Source organism: Planococcus citri, chromosome 1 (assembly GCF_950023065.1).
Source record: "Planococcus citri chromosome 1, ihPlaCitr1.1, whole genome shotgun sequence".
Taxonomy (NCBI): Eukaryota; Metazoa; Arthropoda; class Insecta; order Hemiptera; family Pseudococcidae; genus Planococcus; species Planococcus citri.
In genome coordinates this window covers 28,162,168-28,186,928 of record NC_088677.1, presented here as the reverse complement: position 1 = coordinate 28,186,928, position 24,761 = coordinate 28,162,168, and the positions used below count along the sequence as shown (strand labels likewise).

Here is a 24,761-nt window from a genome sequence, read left to right as displayed (position 1 = left end):
TTTAATCAAGAGCACACCAACGCGTGGTTTTGTTTTCAAAGTAGGCAGATGAAAATGGATATGAGATGTGCGAATCAGTTCCCCTCATTTTCGAACTTATAAGATCTAAATAGGTAGGTTCATATTCTGAAAAAAAAGTAATCAAGTTGTGCTTCTAGGTTGATGAAAATCTATCATTTGGTTTTAAGAGCGAACGAAGAAACTGATCATAATTATCGTTCATCACAATAAAAGAAAAAGTATTGAACAATGCATAAAACTGAAAACTTGGGTGAGTTTGAAATAATGAAAATCAAATACCTCCAGTTATGACAGATGATGAGATGAATCAGCCCTTGGCTCAGATTTTTAAAATATTCACAGAGTAAGTATCTTTGTAGAACCAAAAAATAATTTTAGAGCTAAAAAAATGTCACCTAACACCTTTCTTCCCCCTCGCCTCTATGCGGAAAAATTACATTTTTTACAAGAAAAATTCATAGTTCATCATCATCATCATCATCATAATGTATCACCCCACACAGGGGCATCATGACGCCTGACCATTACAGTAATATGTAGGTATAATCCTATGGGAAAGCGCGCACCACTACTTCCCATCTTATGCGCTTCTCACACATTCGGCCAAGCTGTGGCTCATTGCTTTGCAAATGGAGTCAGTCCACCAAGTTGACAATCATCCTCTGTCTCCTTCTCTTGCACAAATATTATCTCCATGGTTTCTGCTCTTGTGAACTGTCTCAACTGTCTGAAGTACTTGAGTATCCAGCCAAGGACTACCTTAGATGATGGTTTTGGTCATAGGTACCAATTTCTGTCAGTATGGAGGCATTCGTTCTTTTTGCTGTCCAAGGGACTCTCAGCAGCCACCACCGGCACCACATTTCTATGATGTCGATCTGTCGCCAACTCCATTCTCAAATGGCTGAGCTCTGATGAGAACAGAAACACTGAGAAGACCATCACATTCGCTAGATGAATTTAAAGTGTCCTGCTTATCACTAAATCACAGGGCTTCAAAACCCATACCTGTACCTGTACCCAAATCATCATCAAGTCGTATAACTGCTCGAGGTGGTATCAAAAAATCCATCAATTTCTGACCCAATAAAACTATTTTGAACCTGAATAACTAATGGGTCAGGTACTATATTTGAGTCATCATCATCATTGAGTTGTATAACCACTTGAGGTGGTATCATGTAGGTACAAATCAGCGCGTACCCTTATGCCGAATTGGGTATTTGGGCTAACATCTTTTATGTGGGTGTTGCCTCTATCGTGTTGATGACGTATCTCATGGAAATCTATTTTCACATGCACCTTGGAGCTAGCTGGGTAGTTCAGACTTAAGAGCCCCTGAGCTCCTCAGTGTTGACTTCTATAGACACTCGAACCAGTTTCAGCTTTTTGATTCTGCTAACAGATGGCGAGCATGATCTATTAGCTCGGCTAATAACTGGTAGTCACCCGGTACTCGGCGTGTAATGTTGATGATTGCACAAAAGATTTTTAATTACAAGCACAGGCTTGCCTCTGTAGCAGGGTTTGAACCTTTGACTATATATACATAGACTGCTATCTCATACAGAGATTGAAGGGAATAGCAAAACCAAAGCAATAGAGGTACTTAATTGGGACATGGGCTCTGAGCATGCGCGAGATTTCATTGCAACAAGCATTGTGGTTGTCTGAATGTAGGAGGGTGTTCGTCGCTCCAAGGTTTGCAGTGATTGGAAGGTGCGAGGGTGGTTCGGATTCCTGCGCACACATGAAAATTCCCTATGCTCTCGATTAAGTAGGTACCTCTATTACTTCGGCTTCATCGCAGAAGTGGAAGATAGCAGTCCATACATATACAGGTTTGAACAGGGTACCTCATGAATGGCGGTCCGAGGCTCTACCTACTACGCCACTGAGCAGGGTTGCAGAACAATATCAATACTGAAAAACCAATACTGGCAAAACCACCTAATTTTTTAAAAAAATTGAAAAAACCAAAAACTGATACCAATAAGTTGACAAATGAACAACCAATTTATAAAATACCGATCTAATTGTCAAAATCGGTACAAATACCGAAAACCAATACCAAAATTATTTTAAAATCTGCATTTTGGTACCTACCCATTTTTTCAGATTTCTGCAAATGAAACAATTTCAACATCAAACAAAATGAGTTTATTTATTTCAATGATCACTTTCTTTGTTGATTTCCTTCTCATTTCATTCTCATTTTAGCTTTTATACTACTTACTCTTTCAATTTTTGAATTGTAAGCCAAAATTAGCATGTATTTGGACATTTTCAAGTTGGTGTCATGTTGGTAAACTACCAATGCCGAACTGATCTGTCAGCCACCCATCAGGACATCCCCTATCCATTCATCAGCTCTATCTGAGACATCTATGATGTTTTGCAGTGTATCCCAGATGATGTATTCTCTATTGATGTTGAATAGAAGATATGAGACAATATGCAACCTTGGTAAACTCCTTTTTGAGGGTGGAATTTTCCTGACTTTGTCCTATTGGCCCAGACATTAGCTGATCCCTTCTTATACAGTTGATTGATGAGCCACACTAGATGCTTTTTAGAGCACCAATCTCCAGCAGGATCTACCATAACTTCTGCCACTGAACATAATCAAATGCTTTTTTGTAGTCCATAAAGCATAACACTGCAGGAACATTGTACTTGCGAGCTTTCTCTAAATCTCTATGAGCATTCTGATGTTGCGAATCTGCTCTTTTGTGCCTCTTCCTTTGGTAAATCCTTCCTGTTCTTGAAGGCGTTGAGACTGCATGAGTGGATACAAATGATCATAGATGATCTTCAGAAGCACATTGTTTGCGTGTGAGATCACTGCAGGGTGAAGAGGGACTAGAGGGTCAATCAATGGAATTTTTCAATTTCTTTTTTTAGGTACAGTTTTCTACCCAAAAAGCCCAAAAGAAAGTTTCAAACTATTACTCGTACAAGAAGTACAGTTTTATAGCCAAAATGCCAACCTTAAGCCATCCATTGTATTTCCGGCATTTTTTTTCAAATTTTTAAAAAAGTTTGGGTCAGGGTCAAAAATTCAAAAAAGGAACTTTTTCGGTGGGTTTCTTTTGTTTTTGAGCGTATAAAATATAGAAAATGTCCAACCGCGGATTTCTGGCTTTTTAAAAAATTTTTCCAAGAATTCAATAATTGAAAAACATGTCTACTGGATTTTTGCAATAGCTAACTGGATACTTATCTGAATAAGACTGGTACCTACTCAAATGCATTTTTATCTCTCCGCACTTCCCCTTTTAATGGCCGGATGAGAATATTGTTTAGGAAAAGTTGCAAGTATAGCAAATGTGGCGTAGAAGATGAACGTAATCATCTATTTTCAATCTGCAATGAAACCCCTAAAAGATATCGGTAAAAACGTTTTTGGGAGAGGGGGGCTGCCACCTCACAATTAACGTTTTGCCGCAAACTCAAGCTTGTAGAACACGAAACCTCATTCAGTCAATCTGCGAAGTTGAAAGTTTTTCATCCATGAGTCGATTTTTTTCATACCAGGAAATGAATTGAATTAAATTCTAATTTTCCATCCGGAAGAAACGAAGGTCTTATGAAAATTTGATCCAAAAAGGAAATATTGCACAGTGAATGTCTGACTTGAAGCATTCAATTATTCAAGATATCAAGATTCAAGTGAAATCAAATAAATTTTTTTCGCGTTGCCACTACAAATTTACCAGAACGTACCTTTCTATTTATATCTACGTCTACGTGTAACCGAAACCAATCACTTGGTTCTATTTACGTATAGCTGAACAAAATTTGAAAAATAACACTGGTTTTAAAAAAATGATATTGTTTTTAATTGAAAGTACATGTTCGACGATGAGATTTTATTATCATTGTATCTTTAGCGATTTCCATTATACGAGAATAGGTTTCTATTTCTATAGGTACACAAATAGTACCTACCTAGCTAATTTAAAGCCATCCATCGAGAAACCTGATATTTTGTATACCACCACGCGTAAAAATAACGTTACGATTTTTGATTCGAATTGGAAATTAATCCATTTTAGGTAAACACGTTTTATCGATATCGTCATTGCAGATTTTCGAATTAATAACATTATATAGGAAATATAATAAGTTGAATTTCGCTCTAATGCTTTATTTTGGTGAGAAGAGAAAAGCAAGAGTGTTTTGCAGCGAAGCGGAGTAACCGATACGTCGTGTTAACTTTGTCGCTTGGGAATTACTAAATTTATTTATGATGTCGAAAACCATTTCATCTCGTTTACATTTTATGAATTTCGCTTAAGTTGGCTATAAATACGTATCAATTATAACGCATGTGAAATAACATCCACGTCCATATATGGGTTAGGCTTTGTACGTCTATCTTGTAGGATAAACGCGCAAATATCGCGGCTAGTTGGATTTTCGAATATAACTATACAAATCTAGCTAGTTGAAAACGCAGTTTGATAAAATTTGGATGGGTTTGTTTTTGCCACTTTTCAAGGGCAGATAATTTAATCACCTTTTTTTAGGGAAGTTACTCTTATTAGGTAAAATTTTCATATTGAAGGGTTTTCCTCCTCGAGCAAACTTTTTCTTGCCACCCCTCCCCCACTTCTTAGCTTAGTTTATCAAATTTTAATCTTTTTCATGATAAATCGACTAAAATTTCCAAAAATTCATCATAAATCGAAAAATAGAATCCAATTTTTGAAATATAAGCTACTTGGAATGGGACATTTTTGGTTCCTTTATTCCAATCGGTCTAAAAAAAAAATCCCGTTAGGATGATTTTTCACCACTACAGCGACATTTAGAACTTGAAACCAGAAATTATAAAACAAGCTATCAGATTGCAAAAGAGTTTTTATGCTTAACTTCTATTTTTAACACCCAGTACGTTTACATATGTCATGAATTTTCTGATTTTCGTTCTCATTTTCCGTCAGGGCTTTCAAGAGAACCATCCGGGAATCAAATCAACGCGTGTAACTCCATGGCTTGACACTTTGGGAATACAATCCTCTTGAAAAAGAATTGAAATTTCAAAATCTTCTACCAACACATGATGAACGAGACATTGTAATAGTGGTACCTACTGATTTCTGTTAGGTAAGTACCTACTCAGTGGGATAAGTTAAATTACACGTTGCACCAAGTTATCATGAAAGTTATCGTTCGAATTAAGTATTCTAATAATGTTTTCGAAACATAGGTAGATAACGTGTTGAATTTTTAGGCGTCGTCAATTTCACAAATTTCTCAAAGTTTGATCGAATAATTTTACAAGTTGCTTTGAAGCAACTACATATAGATATTAAAATTACGTAGATGGTACTTATTATGTATACGACAACCGAACTTATTGAACTAAAATAAAGCCGTTTTTATAACTGCTCAAGTTGAATATTCAGAATTTGAAAACCTAGACCATGTGAAAAAAAATTGCATGAATTTGACCAAATTCAGAGGAGATCTTCATTTCTAGTTGAAAATTACTTAAAGAAGAAGTTAAGCCCCGGAGGCATTTTAGATTCTGAGTCAATCTAGTCCATTTTCATCAAAAATCAAGACCGCTTTTGGTAAAATTTTGATTTTTTAAAAATTTATCAAGAATCCGAAAAATGCACTTCAGCACGTTAAGTTTGAACTGGTGATATTATTTTTAAATGCTCTCTCGATCTAGCTTTTTTTCAACTCCAATTCAGGGTCAACTCTAAATTAACTCTGAGTGAACTTTTTGCTTGATTCATCTTCTCAAAAATAAGTTGAAAAGACTGTCGAATCACGATCTTTTTTCAAAGAATTTAGGTCAAACTTTAATTACAAAAGCTAAGTACTCGACTCCATATTTTTAAATGAGAAGTTGGACTGAAAAATTAGGTTGTGATATCGCACCTTGAGAGTAATAAGGTTCCATCTCAAAAAAGTGAAGTTTTACAGGAGAGCGATTTTCTTTTTTTTTTTTAAACTTGATTCATTATTTTTATCCACTAAAAATTAATTGTGAGGAATGAATAGCACCTCATTTTAAAGTTTAATGTAAAACTGACAGTGGAGAAAATTGAACACAACATTTCATTCCCTTTTTTCGGCAACTTCTACATCTCACAAGGATAAATTTCGAAATCTACAATTCTGAAGACGCTAAATTCAAATTTTGTGGTCTTTTTACATTAAACCCAAATGTGACTACGAGGAGAGGGCTCAAATTGAAAATTTTGAAAAAAATCAACCTCTATATCAAAATTTACGTTTCATAAAAACGCTAAAATTCAAATTTTTTGGTCGTTTTACTTTTAAACTCAAATTTGACCCCAGGGGAGAGTCTAAAATTGAAAATTTGTAATCATAATCGACTAATATCGCCGCCCAATCCAAAATTTTGGGACTTATCATTTTTAAAACCCTAAATTTGACCTCAGAAGAAAGAGCAAGAATTGAAAATTTTGAATAAATCAATTATAAAATTCATTCTTTTACCTATCTTAAATTCAACGACTGGAAATAGGTACTCGTACGTTGGCTAGTTGATTGGTTAATAAATATCTCAAAATTTACATTTTTGAGGACCCCCAATTCAAAATTTTGGGTCTTAAGAATCTATTAATTTTCAGCTGAAATTTGGGAGCCAAAAAAAAATTTCAATTTATCAACTCTTCTCCGGGATCTTTGAGTTTAAAAATAAAATGACCATGTAAAAAATTTGAATTCAGTGTCTTCTAAAACAACATATTCATCGATTTTTTCAAAATTTTCAATTTTAGCCCCTCCTCAGGGACCAAATATGAGGTTTAAAAGTAAAAAGACTCAAAAACTTGAAATTAGTCTATTACCTATAGTTACAAATTTTGAATTTTATTAGCTCTCTCTGCCTCACTTTTCACTCCCTAGCGCACGAAGCAAGCGTGTTACCATCAAAATCTATATTCAGGAGGACGAGTTAATTCAAATTTTTGGATCTTTTTACTTTTTGGCTGTGAGCAGAGACCAAAGTAGTGCCAACAACATACTGCAAAAGTCACTAGAAAAAATTCACAATTGAACTAGAAAGTGGAGGATCGCCCTGAACCACCAGAAGTCGAGGCATGTACCTACTCTTCACTCTTTGTCATGCTAGCAGTTCAATGAGGGTTTATCTCTCCAGTAAGCCAATACCACAGGCTGACTCTGCTAAATTCCCCATGTTCCAAAGTGAAAATTTTACAAAATTAAAAACCTTCTTGACATTTGATCCTAGTTCATCCAATTTTATTGAATTTTCCTTTGCAAGCCCTCTGAACTGGTTTAGGACTTTGCATGATTGGATAGTGCCTACACCACTAGACATCTTACATTTATTTACATCATAATTACGGTGCTCCAGAAGACGTAACTATGGGGAATTTCGATTGATTTTTTTTTTTAAACAAAGAAGAGTACAATCTTATGTGATCACCATAAATTAGTATGTACTAGCTTTAAGGAGTAATTAATCGAGGGGAGGGGGTCACAGCCCATTGACCAGATCCCTAATACAGGTAGTTCTAACGATAATCCAAAAGCTTGCTTCTCCATAGCCTCCGAAGCCCATGAGGGTGCAGCAGCTGGATTGCTTCAGTGTTGATGTGACTGTGTAGGCGCTCTCGTGGGTGTCCAATAGTCGGCCATACTAACAAATGGCGGCCATTTTGATTGACAAGGTTAGCCGAAATCGCAGATCTTACTAGAACAGGAGAAAAATCCCAACTCGCACAAAATTTTTTGAACTGGACGAAGCCAAGGTTGGAAAAACACTTTTTGAAAAAAATGGAACAATTCTTCAGTGAGTCGGTTCAACTCACTTTGAAAAGACTTCCAACTTGACTTTTTAAACAAAGTTTGCTTGAAAACAGCTGTTCTTTAATATGTCTCCTTTGAGAAAAATCAGAGATGGAATGCTGAAAGATGAAACTTTTGACTTCAGCTTTTGGCTTCGAAGAAATGTATAAAAATTTAGCTTTATGCTTTTCAAATTTGTAAAACTTTCTAACAGCTAGCTTTTAGCTTCCGAAAATTCTTGGATTTTTAGCTTTTCAAACTTTTTTTCAATCGGGTGAATTGAGAGAAAGGAGGAAACGCATAACCACAACTAAAAAAAAAAAACAAAGAAACTGAAAAAAAGAGAAAGTAAAAAGTAAAAATTAAAATATAACTCGAACTGAAACCTAACCAAATCAATGAATTTGCAAAAAAGCTCACGAAAGCTGAAAAATAAATCTTTTGCTGGCTTTCAGCTCTTCAATCACACGGTTTTGGCCAGCTCTTGGCTTTCAACCCCATCCCCCAATCATCGACTTTCGACTTTTAGCTTTCGGCTAGCTTTCCATCTCTGGGGGAAATGTTTCCTGGTAGATCTGCGTGGGTGGAGAGGGGGGTAGTGTGCAGATCTCCTCTATTTCATATACAGGACTATAAATCGTTGTAGCAGCCACGTCGCGTCGTCGAGTCGTCGCGTCGTCGTCGGTCGTGTGGCAGCAACGCTACGCTACACCGCAAATAAAATAAAACTCATAGACGCGAGCCACGAGCGATCAAGACGACGACGGTGGCGGTGGCGGCGCGACGGAGACGTGAAGTAATTTTCCAACGTAGACGTTCCGCTAGATCTTGCACGTAATCCGGATTTATTAGTTTTCCGCTCTATTGATGGTGGCAGTTGCGGTGGCAGCTGCTGCAGATAATGCATATACCTACTCGTAGGTATACGAGTATAGTACTACACAAGAAGGTATGTCCACGTCTGCGTCTACGTTATGTAGTGTGTACTACGGAGTACTTGGTACATGCGAGCGAGCAGCATACCTACTTAACGACATGATACATATAACAATGCTGACACGTTTGCTGGACGCTGGACATTGGACGTTGAACGTTGAACGTGCCTTGTGTAGTAGCTGGATACCTGTAGTTGGATAGGTAAAGTACCGTAGATCGCCGCAGTTAAAGTGAAAGGTGCGCTTTAAATAGTAAAAGTGATACGGGCAGTGGCGTTTTGGACAAAAACCGCTGCCTCCGTCGCCGCAAACGCGCAGCAGTTTCCATCTTGTGATTGATTTTTGCGGTCATTTGCCCATCCCGCTTATCCGCATTGCGCTGATGAAAATTCACCACATCACATCGCTTCGCGTCCCATCTTGGCTGCGTATTTCTTCCAGTATATACCTGATCGTAGACTAGACAAACGTTGGACGTACGTACACGCGAAATGAGTACCAAAGTGACAAGTGTGTGCTAGTGCAAAGTGCGTGAATCTTGTATAGCTCTATAGTTCGTGTTTGGTGTGTTCGGGGGTAGTGTTCTTGTACCTATAGTTGGCGTAGATATCCGCGAGTTACCGAAGACCAAAACCGATCATTCGACTCGTAAGAGTATATCTGTAGTTCGGTTGTGTTTGTGCAGATGTGTAAGGATGGGTATTGGATATTGAAAAGGCACCAAGTCTCCGTATAAACGCTATGTAGATACACGTTGGAGTCATTCGATTGATCTATGACACCCAAGACGACCAAAGGGGTAAGCGCCGAAGCGCCCGTTGATGTCGCGTCGCCGCCGCAGCTACTCGTACAGCCTCCACCATCTCCAGCATCAATATTCGGATCTACTATACTTCTATAGCACACTTTCATAGCCCATCTACTTACCTATCAAGGACGGTTCTTCAATAGCAACGTACAATAGTGTAGGGGTACTCGAACGCAAAATCTAACCAAATGAGAACCGTTTATTATTTCCCCGTTTTATCGTTATGCGCGAGCGTTTTATTATTTTTATCGTGCAACAGTGATAAGGCTTTGGCAGCATCTTCAGTGCCGCGAAATGAAGATTACAATCAATACCAGTACCACGACGTTGACGACGAGCAGGAGCCTTACAGAGCATCGGATGAACACGGTGATGAGGCCGAAGACTCGCAGGAGCATTTGGAAGCGATGCAAGAGAACGAAGATGAGATTGAGGATGAGGAAGAAGCGGCGCGAAATTTCGTCAGCGAACATGAGACGCCGCGACCAGTTCCCGTCAAGGTGAGAATACGCGGAGATTTGGCGACCCCTGCGCCCGAAGCCGGCATCGATTTGGGTTTCGTACCGAAACAAACGTATTACCAAGTGCGCAGATACGATACCAAAGTGCATTTGCCGAGAAGCGCGGCTCTGGAAGAAGCCGAGACGGCCGAAGAGTTGCTGAACGCGCCACGACTTCGCGAGGTTGTTTCGCATAAGAAAACTCAAGAGGTGAGTTGACGATGTAAGATCTTTCTTGTATTGTACGAGTATCTCAGGGGCATGCTTTAGGTTTTTGGGACCCGGATCCAAGAAGATCACGAGCCCTTGGTACAAAAAAGGGACCCTCTCTTTTCACCAAAAATCGTCAATTGGAATTAAACTGCGTTTGATAGGAAATTCTGCAGCATAAGCAATTTTATCCGGGCTTTCTATTTAAATCTGACCTGAAACGAAACTTTTCGAAAATCAGAAGTTTTTTTTTTGAAACCCGAAAACCGACGATGTGAGTATGGCACAGGCTAAAGATTCTCAAAAACTCATTTCAATAGTAGATAAACAGTGCACGAATAATATCTGAAGAATAGAAATTCAAGTCTGCGTGGGATTATTCCAATGAAATTGAATATCCAATAAATAATTCAACATGGGAGGGGTCCTCAAGCTTCTAGATTTACTTAAATTCAGCTTTAATAACCGAAAAAACGTCACTTCTTGTTCTGAAGTAAATTGGTAGATAGGTAAGAGTAAGGTGATCTAGTACCGACTATACCACTCTAAATCCGACCACCTGCCGATTTCATCCAAATAATGTCGGAACCTTTCTGAAAAAAATGTATTCCTGTTCCTTTTTCACAGACAAAATGAATGACACCAAAATCGTAATCCTAAAGCCAGAATTTAATTAGATAGAGCAGAAAGTTGGTTGTGAAGGGTCAAAAACATTTTGGCGCCTCTCACATTGTGTTTCATGACTTCGGTAATTTATGTGATTTTAATTACCTATGTGAAAAAGGTATGTTTTGAGAAGTAAAAGAGACGAGGAATTCAATGTAATAAAAAATTTTCAAAGACTAAGTCAAGTTGAAAAATTTCTCAAAAACATTTTTTTTTGAAAAGTGCTCTAATGTCGACCACCTCATGTTTCTCCTGAATTACAAACAAATCACATTATCTGAAAAATTTACGCAGTCTTTGATTTTGCTAAAAATTGAAATACTTATTATGTTGAAGATTTGGAGTTGAAATGGCCCGAAAAAAATTTTCAGTTTTCACCTGCCCCTGCTGTGGAACGGTGGTCCCTCAAAGTAGGGTAATTTTGGGGGAAACACTTGGAATTCTCTCGAAAAAATCAGTATGTCTATAGCTATTGCTTGAATGAATGATAAAGTTATGAAAAGTATTTCAAATCCTCGCAAATAAATCAATTTTGTACTTCTTTTTACACATTTATTTTTCAATTTCGGAGTTGGTCGGAATTAGGACTCAAAAATTTGAAATTCAATTTTGAGTTGTTGAAGAAAAACGTTTGTAGAAACTTTCACAATTTATTGATGTCGATGAGCTTTTATTTGATATGTGGTGAAGGAAGGATCAAGCTGTATTTTAAGTCATTTCCGGAATTTCTATCTCAAAACGTATTCGATTGGCAGCCAAAAGAAAAAATGTGGTCGACATTGGAGCACCTTACTCTTACTCTTAGGTACACGTAAAAACTGATTTAAATCAGTAAATCAGCAATCTTTAATCAACTTTCAAAAAGTTGAAAATTACTGATGCAATAGTGGATTGTATGATGAAGATGCATTTTGTACTTACTACATGCACGAATCAAGAAGAAATATGTAGGTTGAATCTCAATTCTCTGTAGATCTGTGCTTATTACATTTATGAAATGCTTACCTGCAACAAAACGAAAACAAAATTAATGCATTTTATAATCATTATGCAAGGTAAAATAGTACCTACAGTCGAACATCTGCAATACTGAAATATTTTATAAATTTGGAGAGGGGATGAAACATTATATGTACTTGTACTATCCTCTTACGTTCGTGGTTTGAAATTTCTGAGGAGAGAAAATTGAAAACTAGCTCGAGGCTCCTGAATGTCCCCAAAGGAAAATTTGGTAGGTAGTTTTTGAATTGGGAGAGGGGGAAAATGAAGTAATTGTATAGTACTGTACTGATTCATTTTGTTTGACTAAAAAATTTTTAAAAAGTTGGAAAAATTGTTATGAAAACAAATTTTTCAAATTTTCTGAATTTCAAAACTTTGCCAAAAATTCAAAAATGAACTTCAGCACCTAAAATTTTGATTAGGGAGAGGTCAAAATGTACCTAAGTATGCTGTTCTAATTTAGATTGGTTTCGTTTATACTTACTGGAAATCGTCTAGAAAGAACATGGCCTGAAACCTCCATAAACTAAATTTCAGCACCCAAATTGATTTTTTCGATTTTAGGCAAATTTTTGAAAATTCAAAATTGGCCATTTTTGGCAAATCGCATTTTTAAAAAAATATATAAATATTCTAGGGGGTAAACTCGTAACTTTTTTCTAGATTAACCAGCAAACTCATAACGTTTTGACAAACTCGTAACCTTTTTAGGACGTGACTTTTCGATGAGGTGCCATATGAATCTACAAGGTGTGGGGAGTCTACTGGCAAAGTTTGAGCAGGGACGTGAGATTGCTGTTTATACACTTTCTCATTTGACTCAATTTTCAAATGAGTGCATAGCCTAATTATTATCTACGAGGACATGAGAAAAAGGTGCTTATTGCCAAGAATCATTTTATTCATTTTTTACGTTCTGTTTGGTGATTCTGGTAGTTGAAGGTCTCCTCTTTCACATGGCATGGTCAAAAATCGTCTAAAATGAATTTTTGACTGCTCAATTTCAATTTAAAGTTGATTATACAGGTCCGAATTTTCGTGTTTTTCAACATTAACATTGATTTTACGAGGAAAGTATGCATCCTATGAAAAAAATGCAATGAAGGAAATTGTAGAGCATAAAATTTCCTTTCTGCTTAGAGCTGGTTATTTTTTTGTAGGATGCTTTGTTCAAAAAGTATTTGCGAAAAACATGGATGCATAGGACTTGAAAAAAAAGCTTTCCTGAAAAATTGATGTTTCGGCAATGAGCAACTTTTCCACAGGGCCCCCAAAAATCAAGTTAACGAATATAACGCGGCCTAACATCGAGTACTATCAGGCCTATGGGGTGACGCGTCGAGCGTATGCATAGTAACGAAGTTACAGATGGGACGTGAGTTTGTATTTTATACAAAACGTTATGAGTTTACCTGTATGCGGCTATATATATATATTCAGTAAAAATGACGAAAAATAGTTCTGAACCAATATCAATGCCCTCGAACCGCATCTCGCCAATTCTGGCCATTTTGGAGCCTCCAAAGCGATCTATGATTTCTCCAGAGGGCGTGGAAATGAAATTGAGCAGCTAAAAACCGAAGTGTAGCCTCGAGTGTTTGAAGGTTTCATCCACATTTGAGCTGATTTTCAGGCGGACACTTCGAGTGCTTTTACTCGTTCAAGTCCAGCTTTTTCCAATTGCCTATCATAGCATCAAACATATGTGAGGGCGCATACGGAAAGGGACCTACCGACCAAAAAAAAAAAAAAAAAAAGTTCTCTGAAATTGTTGTAGGAACCCTTTACAGAGTTCCTACAACAATTTCAGAGAACTTTTTTTTTTTTTTTTTTTGGTCGGTAGGTCCCTTTCCGTATGCGCCCTCACATATGCTAGCCGTTATCTACCTGGAAATTAGCTCAATTAAATGTAAATAAATCCTTCAAACAGGTCGAGGACATACCACAACTCGGTTTTTATTGGCTCAAATCGATTTTAAAGCATCTGACAAAAGTTTCAAAAAAACGTAACCTTGGCAGGACTTTTGGCAGGGAACTTCCAAACACTTTACTGATTTTTTTGTGGGGGGGGGGCAGTTTCTCAAATTTTTCAACTTTTTTCGAGCGATTATTCAAAAAAAAAAAAAAAAAAAAGGAGGTAATTGAAAAAATTATAAAACGTACGTAAAACACTTCAATATGAGCATAAAAAAAATTAGGTTGATACATGAAAAGTGAAAATTTATTAAATTCAATATGTATAAAAAATTGCGAAACCAAACGTTCCAATTAAAATCTGATATGAATCTCAATCGAAACTTTGGCAATCCCAGCAAAAAGCATGACTTTTGACAATTATTGGCAAAAAAAAAAAAGGAAAGACTATTTCGCAACTTGTTGGCAATTTTGGAGTAAAGTCAAACATTATGGAATTTTTTCAAGAGAACTGAAAATGTTTGGCTAATTTTCAGCATGAAATTAGACTTAATGGGAATTTTGATGAATGGAGATTGGAGAGGTTGTTTGCTACATTTAGCTGAACACGAGATCATGAAAATTTTAGCAAAAGTCAAGGCTTCTCAGCAAGTTTTGACAAAACAGCGAAACTCTTCGGATATTTTCAGCAAAAAAGAGAGATCAATCGTCTGGTACAAAACGAGAATTTTTTTTAATTTTTAGCAAAATGCACGAAGTTTTGGAAATTATTAGAGAAAAAGGTGATGCTTTTTTTGCTGTTTCTGTCCAAAAAAAAACGAGACTTTTTTACAACTTTTTGCATTTGCATGACATTTTTACGCAGTTTTTGGCAAGAAAAGCGATTTTTTTCTTGAAATTTTGTCAAAAAAATACTTTTTTTGGCAATTTTTATCAAGAAGCGAGAATTTTGTCAAATTGGACGCAAAGCGTGACTTTTTGGAATATTTGGTAGAAAGCCAGACTTCAGACAGCTGAAATTCCTGAACAACAAACAAAAAAAAAATAGTAACGAAAAACATTACATTTAGTAAAATGATGCAAATAGTAAATTCATTGAAATTCGATAGGTACTTCAATAAGTGAATATTTTGGGAAAATTTTCAATTTAGAATATCAAATGAAGCACTTTCATCATATTTTAAAAGGCTGTTTTGAAAAAAAATTATTATTTTTCAAAAATAACCAACAACAGAATAAGTTTCTGACAAAACGATGCTAAGCAGGAACTTTTTGTGAAAATTCATGTAAGTATCTTATCATCTACAAAAGACTGCGAATATTTCTACGCAAAAATTTTTCATTAGTCCGAGGGGGAGAAGAGCGAAATTTTTTCAAAATTCCAGCATTTATTCAAAAAAAAAAAACGTAATTGAAAAACTTATAAAACGTACCTACATAAAACACTTCAATGTGAGTTAATTGAAAATTTTGTTTAGTATTTGTTTTAAATTTACAGGTTTACGAAGAGCAAGGCTACGAAGATGCAGGCTACGATCACGCCGGTTACAAAAAAGCCGGCCAACGTCACGAAAGTAAATTTAAACCCATCGTGGTAGCCGGGGCCGGCTCATCTGGGGCAAATTTGGAAGAAGGACAGGCACGAATCGACGATCAATCGTCAGAACAAGCGCGAATCAAGTTGGCCCGATCCGATAACGACACCATCGAGGTTATAAGCACCAGTAGCAACAGCAAAGACCGCAATAACCAAGACGAAGACAGCTCTGCACCCTCCAGTCGACAGAGAAAAATCAAACAAAAGAGCACCGCACAAGATGCTTCAGCAGAAGATGCAGACCAAAGCAGAATAAGGCAAAGTGGCGAACAACGAGATCGCGAAGAAGGCTCAAAACTCGTTCGAAAAAGAGTGAAAGTCCGAGGTGGCGGTATTAGACCAGGTCAAAAGGCAAAAAACGAGTCTAAATCTGAATCAGAGACCGAACAGAGTGCACGAGTGCCATACCGGTCAAAACAACGCGATCAGTCCTCTCCGGCATCTTTTCAAAAGCGACGAAAAATAAAAAATAACTCGACGAGCGATATTGGTGGGAAAAAATCAGCTGATACAAAATTAGGCCAGGAATCTAAAACCGTGCAATCGAAATTAAAAGCGATGAGCGAAGAACAACCCAAGGACACGGTGGAAAAAGACAAAGTACCTTCGCCAACAACTTATCGACCTTCTACACTTCCTGAGACAGTGAATCGACTACGAACAGCGGCAGCGAAACGCAAAAGACCACAGCCATTTTCACGAGGTAATGCCTTAGGATCCTCAAGCTCTGCAGAGGAAGCCCCATCGGCTGGATCGTTTTCAAAAAACATGCTCATTGATGGCAGCGGATACGTGTTCGAGAATCCATTCACACCTCACTTCGACACCTCTCACGAGATAAAAACTTTACCCAAAGCGATATCGACTCAGCAGCCATATCAATGGAAATCTCCTAAAGAAGGTGTCAGCTTAGGCGGTGGAAGCTACACCACCAACGAGCGACAAAAAAACCAATTGTATGATCCGGTAAATGGTGTGAGGAGACCGGTTGTCGTCAAATCGAAATTTATACGAGGTAAGGCGAAAACATTCCCTTATGATATCGTAGGTGTGGATGATGCAGTCACAGATACAGCTACAGCAACGGCTATCGATTCAACGACATCGATACCACATCCTCGTCAAAACACCACCTTCGTTGGCTCCAAATGGCGCAAAAAACCACCATCTCAGGCACCCTTTGACGTATCCTATAAAGCAAAATACAATTTCCCTTACGAAATAATAACTAGCAGAGTGATATCAGCAGCTGCTCCAACGTTGTCGACAATTCAGCCCAAATCGCCTGGGTATGTGTCCGATAGCGCGTCCAAATCATCCGAGAAGTTGTTCTGGTCACCGAACAAACGTTTGAAATATTCGCGAATGAAGAACACATCATCGCCTTTTGGTACAGCTGATGATTCTCCTTGGATACCAATAACACCCAAAGAGGCTTATGACATTCATGGTTACGCTGCACGTCGCAAAAATCTTGTCAGTGGTGGCATGGCTGGCGCCAGCAGTCACGATATCAAAGTAACCGAATCTGCTGAGTTCTCAGCTGAACGACTGGACTCTAGGCCAACCAATAAACGAAAAGTGACCCCGATTCGTGTGCTGGAGTCGTCCAAAGAACCACGTTCTTCGGCTCGAACTGTATCCACAAGCTACAGCATCAGACACGAGTACGATAGCCCAAAAATTGGCGGTGCTCGTTTCACAACCCCTCTTACAGCTATTTTCAAAAACGGTGGTTGGATCGATCAACCGAATCATCGTTTCGAAGGTTGGAGGACGACTACATCTTGGCCATCATCGGTTCCACAGATCAACGAGTCGTTTGAAGAGCAACGAAAGCATTTTGACGATGCATTTGGTGCATTTACACGACCTCCAGCAGTGGCCCAATCCAAATCTTCCACTTCTGGGTTGGAAAGTGCATCATCAACGAACAATGGCGACTTGAACGACGATTCCAGGGATATCGAAACGCTATCCAGTAATCGTTACACTGTTTTTCAACCATTCGAGGATACCACACGACCAATGCAGAAATTCAACGAATCTGCACTGTACATGACGAGCCAATTAGCTGCAGATACCCTGCTTCAATACAGGCATCCGTATCTGCCTCGGGAAAAGTCATATCTTGAACAGGATGCAACCCAGGAACCATCTTGGGTACCTTCATCGTCCCTTGCTCCTCGAAATTTAACATCTTTCAAATTCGGCAATGCTTTATTCGTCAATCTGAACGCTTCTGAAGACTTTTTGAAAAAATCGACACTGGTAGCGACATCGACGACAACGGAACCCACCACCAGTGCCAATGTCGTCAAAAGACTCGACAAAATAATCGTATATCCGGCAGATTACGCATCATCTGCCAGTTTCGTGGAAAATCTCACATTAGCTCACTACGCCAATCCAGTGAACTCGGTTCGTTCATCTTTACCGCTCAATTTCCGGGATCGATTCAACACGTTGACTGATCACTTGACCAAGAACAAAACTACAGGCTCGCCAAAAGTCAAACGTGCCGTCTCCAACGAGCAACTGTTGAACATTTACATGGACGGATCTACGACTGAAATGACGGTGGATGTACGCAAGTATCCGTTCTACAAGAAGGTCTCAGCTTCTGCGGATACCAGCCCATTGGCCAAATACTCTGTGCTGAGGTACATTTCGAATCCAAAGCTGGTTCCAACCAAAACCGCGGGTGTAATGAGTTTTTACCAAAGTACGAACAATGTTCGATGCCCGGAACCGGATGCTCCTCGAGACGTGATTCCAAAACGACAAAAGGATGGCGAATGGGTGGGTGACAGGGACGACAAACAACGTGGTAAGCCACGAGTGCGCAATGTTGGCCGCAGTATACTGTGTCATAAAATCAAATTTTTTGGCTCCGATCCTCTGGACAATCCGTTTTTCCAAGAACAATCGATCGGTTTCCCTCAACTCTTTCCATCCAGTAAAACGAAAAAGATGACGAAAAGAGCGGCGAAAATTGCTACCAATCGGGATGATTCAGTTGGTAAAAAAATGGTACGCAAGGTTTACTTGGCTGGTGGATTCATTAACATAGGTGGCAACAATTCGTCATTGACAGAAGTGGAGAAGAATAAGCAGGAAGAAGACGAAGATGGCGCAATATTGCACCAAAATTCCACTCTGCCTGGTAATCTTCTACGCGTTGTCAAAGCTGCGTACGGTTTACGACCAATATCCACAGAGGCTGCAGTAATCACAACAACTGTAGCGTCAATTCCATTAGTGAATGTTGCAAACCAGGTTGCTGGCAATGATCAGATCAGCGCCACCAGCATGATGAAAAAGTATAGCCATAACGACACAATCGCCCCCTCCAACTGGGCTTCGTCACTGCCTCCATCTATGCTGCCATTTAAACCGCAATACAAAGAGCCCAGTTGGCGTCATAAAAAACATGGTCAAGCTGCACCATCGACAAAGCACAAATTGAGCGGCGAGCATAAATTGAGCAATGAGCATAAGTTGAGCAGTGCCACCGCCATTAACGAGCCTTTACCAGATCCTCAAGTTGATTCGTTGTTATATGTGATACATCCTCAAAGCGGTCGTGGCAAGTGGATGAAAATACTAAAAGTCCAGCAGCTTGAAACAACTACGTCTCAAGGCAACTCGTCCTCGAGCGGATCGGGAGACAGACGAGTTGTTAATAAGTTTCCCCATAAGTCAAAGGCAGTCGACGTTGCAAATGCTAACGTTACAAAATCAGAAGCTGACGATGCTCTGGTTGCTTCAAATAAGCCATTGGAGCAATATAAAGAGCCTTGCAATTTCGGATTTGGTCAACAGTCTACATCGTCGTCATCGTCGCTGTATCCGCACCAAATGACTCAGCAAACGCAACAAGATGAAAAACGAGCCATCAACCCGACTGTGTCTGAGACACATGCACACGCCATCATGCCAGATGTGAGTATACATATTTGAAATATCTATAAGTAGATGGCCCAAATAAGGTCACTGGCAGGTTTCTCTATGCGGAAAAAAAAATTGAAACGAGTTGAGGGGTTTGTTTAAAAAACCATCAATGTCAAAATCCACTTTAAAAAAAAAGTCACGCTTTCGATATTTTTTTCTAATTTTTACAGGGATGCATTTCAATTAAACTCGTTTAAAAAACCTTCATGATCAACATTTTGCAAGGAAAATTAGAAAAAATGAAATTGAAAAAAAAAACTTTTCTGAACGTTGACAAAATGTGATGAACAACCTGCAGTCAAATCAAATTTTCACTGTCGAATTTGATTGGTGTACCTTCTACAATTTGATTTTTTGATAATGGTGGTTTTTCAATGGAACTCTTCACTTTATTCAGCACCTAGCACAGGCATTAGCGGAATTTGTAAAAAAAAACTAAAAAGTAACTCTAGTCTTTAACAGTCTGCCTAATAAATTTTCAAAACTAAGTACAAGTACATATATGTACAATGTACATCTACATACCTATTCAAAACCTAACAGCATAAGTTTTCGTACGACTTTGCACAACCTTTTCTCCTGACAAAACACCAAGATAAAGCCCTTACAAAAAACTCAATACATATTTTTATTGTTTTTTGAATTTCAAAAAAATCATTTTGCATTGAGATTTTCAACAAGATTAAATCATTTAATTCCTCAAAGAAGATGAACGATATTTCGAATGAAAAATAAAATTGATATCGGAAAAAAACCATTAGATAATTTATTAGATAGTAAAAAATGTGACAATTTCAGGAGAACAAAAGATGGTATTTTCAGTGAAACATCAACATAATATGTAGTATCTAACAGAATTTTTTTTTGAAAAAATCACTCCTTTTTTCACTACCTGTCTTCAACCAAATGCTTAGAAATCTCTCCATTCACCCCCCCCCCTCCCACACAAAAAAATTAACAAAATCAAATTTTTCACATGACAATTTTCAAATTGGAAGAAATTAAATTTGTATACAAAGTATTTCTTAATTTCAATCAATTTTTTCAATAATTTGACGGTTTTTGTTGCACGTTTGATTTTTTTATTTTTTCACGACTCTCGTCACTGCCCATTTTTAAAATCACTACTTTCTCACTGCTTTCGCTACCTGTTAGATACCCTGTATTTTGAAAAAAATGACGCTCAAGTTAATTTGGATGGTTTTCAGACCAACAACTCAATTGGGTAAAATGTTGTGGAAATTTCAATTTTCAAAAATCTGCAAGAGTGCGTCCAGAACTACCACTCAAAATGGTTCGAACCCGTTTCTAATCGATTGGGAGGGTCGAAAACTGGGCACACGCCAAATTTCAGCTCTCTTGGTCTATTTGATAAAATTTTGATTTTTTTTCTATTTTTGATCCAAGTTTGAATTTTTAAAAATTCACTAAAAAATCAAAATCGTTTGTGAATTCACAAATTTGATCTACTGTTTTCAAATTCGTATTCGGAAAATCAGATCAGCAATTCAAACCTGATGGACAATCATTTCAGCTACCGTAATTTTCAAATTCCGTGATTTTAAATTGTTTTTGTTTTTTTATTTACCATTGAAAATAAAAAGCCACAGGTGTATAAGTGACTTACGTAACTTTTCTCACAAAGATTATAAAATTACTTACTGATTCTCATACTCGAGTTCATATTCTATCATTTTTGGAAGGAAATTGTACTCACCTGAAACAAAGAAAAATTAAGGTGGATTAGTTAGCTATAAAATTATTGATCAATCAACAGATATAATTATGAAATAATAATGGTCGAAGGCCAAAGTAAAAATTCTGACGATCTCCATGTTTAATAAAGAGCCATAAAAGAATATTCAGAAATTAAGTACCTACTCATCATAAAAATTGTAAAATTGATTGTAAGAATCACTCAACAATATCAAAAATTGATGGACTATCAGAAAACGACAAAAATTTGAAAAAATGTCTCCTTTGGGTAAAATTTTGCACTAAGTAACTACTCAAGTGCTTAAATTATTGAAAAATACCAAGAATTAATCGGAAATTCTCAAAATTGAATTATGATATGTCAAAACTGCAGAAAGTGTCATAAAATTTGTCAAATTGACCCCCCCCCTCCCACCCACCCTCCCATAATTGAAAATTACCAGACGTTGATCAAGTTATCTAGAATTTTTTTTGAAAAAATCATTACTTTTTTTTACTACATTTTTCAACCAAATTTTTAGAAAGCTCCCCACTCGGCCCCTTTCCCACACCCACAAAAAAACTAACGAAGTCAAATTTTTCAAAAGAATTGAAATTTGAAGAAAATTACGTATTAAGATAAAGTATGTTTTAATTTCGATCAAAATTACATTAGATATTACTTATAATCATCATTGACGTCATCATAGGCTATTGATAATTTCAAACTTTTCTCTTTTTTTATTTATTTTTCATTTGTTTGTCCATATCTGTTTGCCCGCCTACATATAGATATATCACATCAGCGGCTTATTGAAGCAAGTAGCTCCGCTAAAAGCCAGCCAAGCAGAAATTAACAATATGCAAACGACAGAAGAGCACTTGGCCGAGGATGCCGATGACGACAATGAGACCAACGGCAACTCATCTGCAACGTCAACCGTACCATTTCCACAGCCGCACGAACGTCTGTATTATTACGTAGTAGACGAATGAACGCAAGTCACAGCCGCCATTTATATACCAATGTCGAAGTCGAAGTCAACGTCAGCATCGACGCAAGAAAGGCCTGTCAATCATTCAGCACCCATGATATAGTTTGTCAACTTTCACCTTCAAGTCTGATCTACCATCTCCTTATGCCCGTTAGGTATATCGTCTTTATCGACAAATAATTTGTATGTACATTACTTGGGTTAACTATCAATTGAAAATTGTCCCAAAACACATCAAGAAATTGAACCAACTGGGAGAGAAAGATGATACGAGATTGAAAAAAAAATTACATTGACAAAGGAGGTGGTACTTTGATGGGTTCGCTTGAAATTAAATGTGCCAGTTTTGTCACATTTTGACTCAATATTTGAATCGAATTTTTACTGCAAGTAGTTACCCCGCCCACCATGCCACTACAAATCGACCACCAAAAGTTCTTGAATCAACGAGTAAAAAAAAAACGTCTTACTTGTTTTAATTTATTAATTTATTTTACTAGAGGCGCCGGCACCTTCAACTTCATGCCATCATTATGACGGATACATATACAATGTATGTACCTTACCTTGGCTAAGATCTACAACGTTGTAAACATACAGGGAGTGTAGAAATATCTTGTAGGTACCCTTGTTACCTATCCAGTGGACAATGGTCAAGAGAGAGAATGTTTGCGCCAAAAATGAAAGTTGATAACATTGAATATGCATGCTTAAGTTGTTAATTTCACTGTATTTTTGTAAGGTAGGTAAGTAGGGTACTCAATATTTCTACTCACCCTGTAGTCTACCATTCTGAATACCTACTTACTGATTTTTATTTACCAGCTACTTACACAATAAATGTTTTTTTTTGATTTGTTACATCTGCAGTTCTTTGTTCTTGAAAAGAGAAAAAGTATTTAGAAAGATCCTGACCAGAAACGAACAATTTTCAAAAAAAAATTACGAACTTCAGTTTTCTGATTTTTAAAAATATTTTCCCACTTATGGAAGATTTTGTAAAGATTTTGATTTTGTATTTTTTAGCAGATTTTTTTTGGTGCATCAATCCTCCTTCTGAACAGCGCTTTTTCATGCATATATTCAGAATTTATGTCAATAAATAAACCAGCTGGTTTTGGCATCTTTTTCGGCGTATGGGCAGATTTCCCCCCAATGGGGTATTTCTATACTATGCTAAAACACTTGCGTAAAATACCACATGATACTCTTGGTGAGATTATACATCTCACGTTCAATTAAAGTATACTTTTTCTGATGGGGTTTGAAACTATGACTCATATACATAATGATTTCATACTTTTCTTCGTAGATTTGGAATAAAATAGCATTCATCGCCTCGGTGGAAGTATAAGTGTCAAGGTACAGATCAATTTTGTCTCGGAGAGGAACAAGAGAGAAATCAGAAATCTTTGATATATTCTCGTCGTAATTGTTCAATGGCTTCATCCTGTCTAGGACCCCATTCGAAAGGTATGTTGTCACAAGTTAACTCGTAAAGTGGAGCAACTATCTGTTGATAAGCTGGAATAAAACGTCTATACAGACCGGTCAAACCTATCTATTCGAGTATTTGATTCTTTTCTTTCAATTTGAATTTACCTTTCGAAGTGTACTTCTCAATATAAGCATTGAACTTTTCGATCTTCTTGGATTATTTTGATATCAATCCGGGGCTCAAATCAAAACCTAAATGATCTGTTTTAGCTTTGAAAAACATAGTTTTCTTAGCATTTACTTGTAGATTGTGATTTCGTAGTATAGATACGTAATATCATTGTTTTTCGAGAATTAAAAAAAATAAAAATCAGCGATCTCTAAATTTCAATTTTTTAGTTCTCTTAAGAAATCGAAGCCACAGCACAAATATTCATAATGAAACATATACTTCTGAAAAATTACTTTGAATAGATAAGGTACGATTTCAGGTTAATTTTCATTTAGAGTGGGCTTAGTACGTTTAATGATCGAACCCGAGGAGAAAAGAAGGAAAACGAATAGAATTTCTTTCATTTCCAAAGTAGCCCTCTAAACATTAATTTCATTTGTAAATAACGAATGACTCCTGTAGCGAGCAAAGAGTTCGTCGCCATCCCCGTGAGATTTTTTTCAACTTGTGTAAATTTTCGAAAGAAGTTTCAACGTTTATTTTTCCTTTGTACGGGGACATATTCGAAAAAGTGATCGGACATTCTCAACGGGCGAAGAAGGTGAATTTTCATTCGAACAGTCAATAGACATAATTAATTTGATTTTATTGAGAAAATTTGCGCGTATTACACAGCTGTAGGGGTATTATACCTACTCTTTCTCTGAAGCAGGTATCTCGTTGTTGGAGGTACAACTGTTCGGTGAAATTTAATCGACTTGACGAAATTGCTTCAGTTTTCGTCATGTCTTAAAATTTTCACTGTTCCTTTATTGCTGGCAGTGTAATAAAACGAAGTAATTAATGTTGTAAACGCGGTAATAATGAAGGAGGAATGTACTCCTATAGCATTAAACGCATGATATAATTTGAGCGAGTAGTTTTGCGACGACGACGACGTTTTCTCAGTGTTGGGCTTTGAAAATGCAAGAAATCGAAAAGTTTAGGTACCCTAGTAAAAGTGGTCTTTGCCGAACAAGCGTAAGAATTTCGAAATGAATTTCTATCTTTAGGGA

At 37.3% G+C, this 24,761-nt stretch overlaps 2 protein-coding genes across 7 annotated transcripts in view; one reads left to right on the top strand and one right to left on the bottom strand.

The window, feature by feature from the left end:
- The window catches only part of LOC135831202 (uncharacterized), a 572,431-nt gene that overhangs the window by 195,232 nt on the left and 352,438 nt on the right, over window positions 1-24,761 (bottom strand). The window contains exon 1 of one of the 6 annotated variants that reach the window (XM_065343512.1): window positions 11,862-11,939. The exons of the other annotated variants lie outside the window; for them this stretch is intronic. The gene's annotated coding sequence lies outside the window, so the exon portion shown is untranslated. Of the gene's footprint in view, window positions 1-11,861; window positions 11,940-24,761 lie in introns of those variants that run through there. 6 annotated transcript variants of the gene reach the window in all.
- On the top strand, window positions 8,771-22,958 carry LOC135831200 (uncharacterized). Its single transcript, XM_065343504.1, has 3 exons — window positions 8,771-10,274; window positions 15,355-19,398; window positions 21,895-22,958. Exons 1-3 carry the CDS (start codon window positions 9,753-9,755, stop codon window positions 22,096-22,098), a joined length of 4,770 nt encoding a protein of 1,589 aa, XP_065199576.1. The 5' UTR covers window positions 8,771-9,752; the 3' UTR covers window positions 22,099-22,958.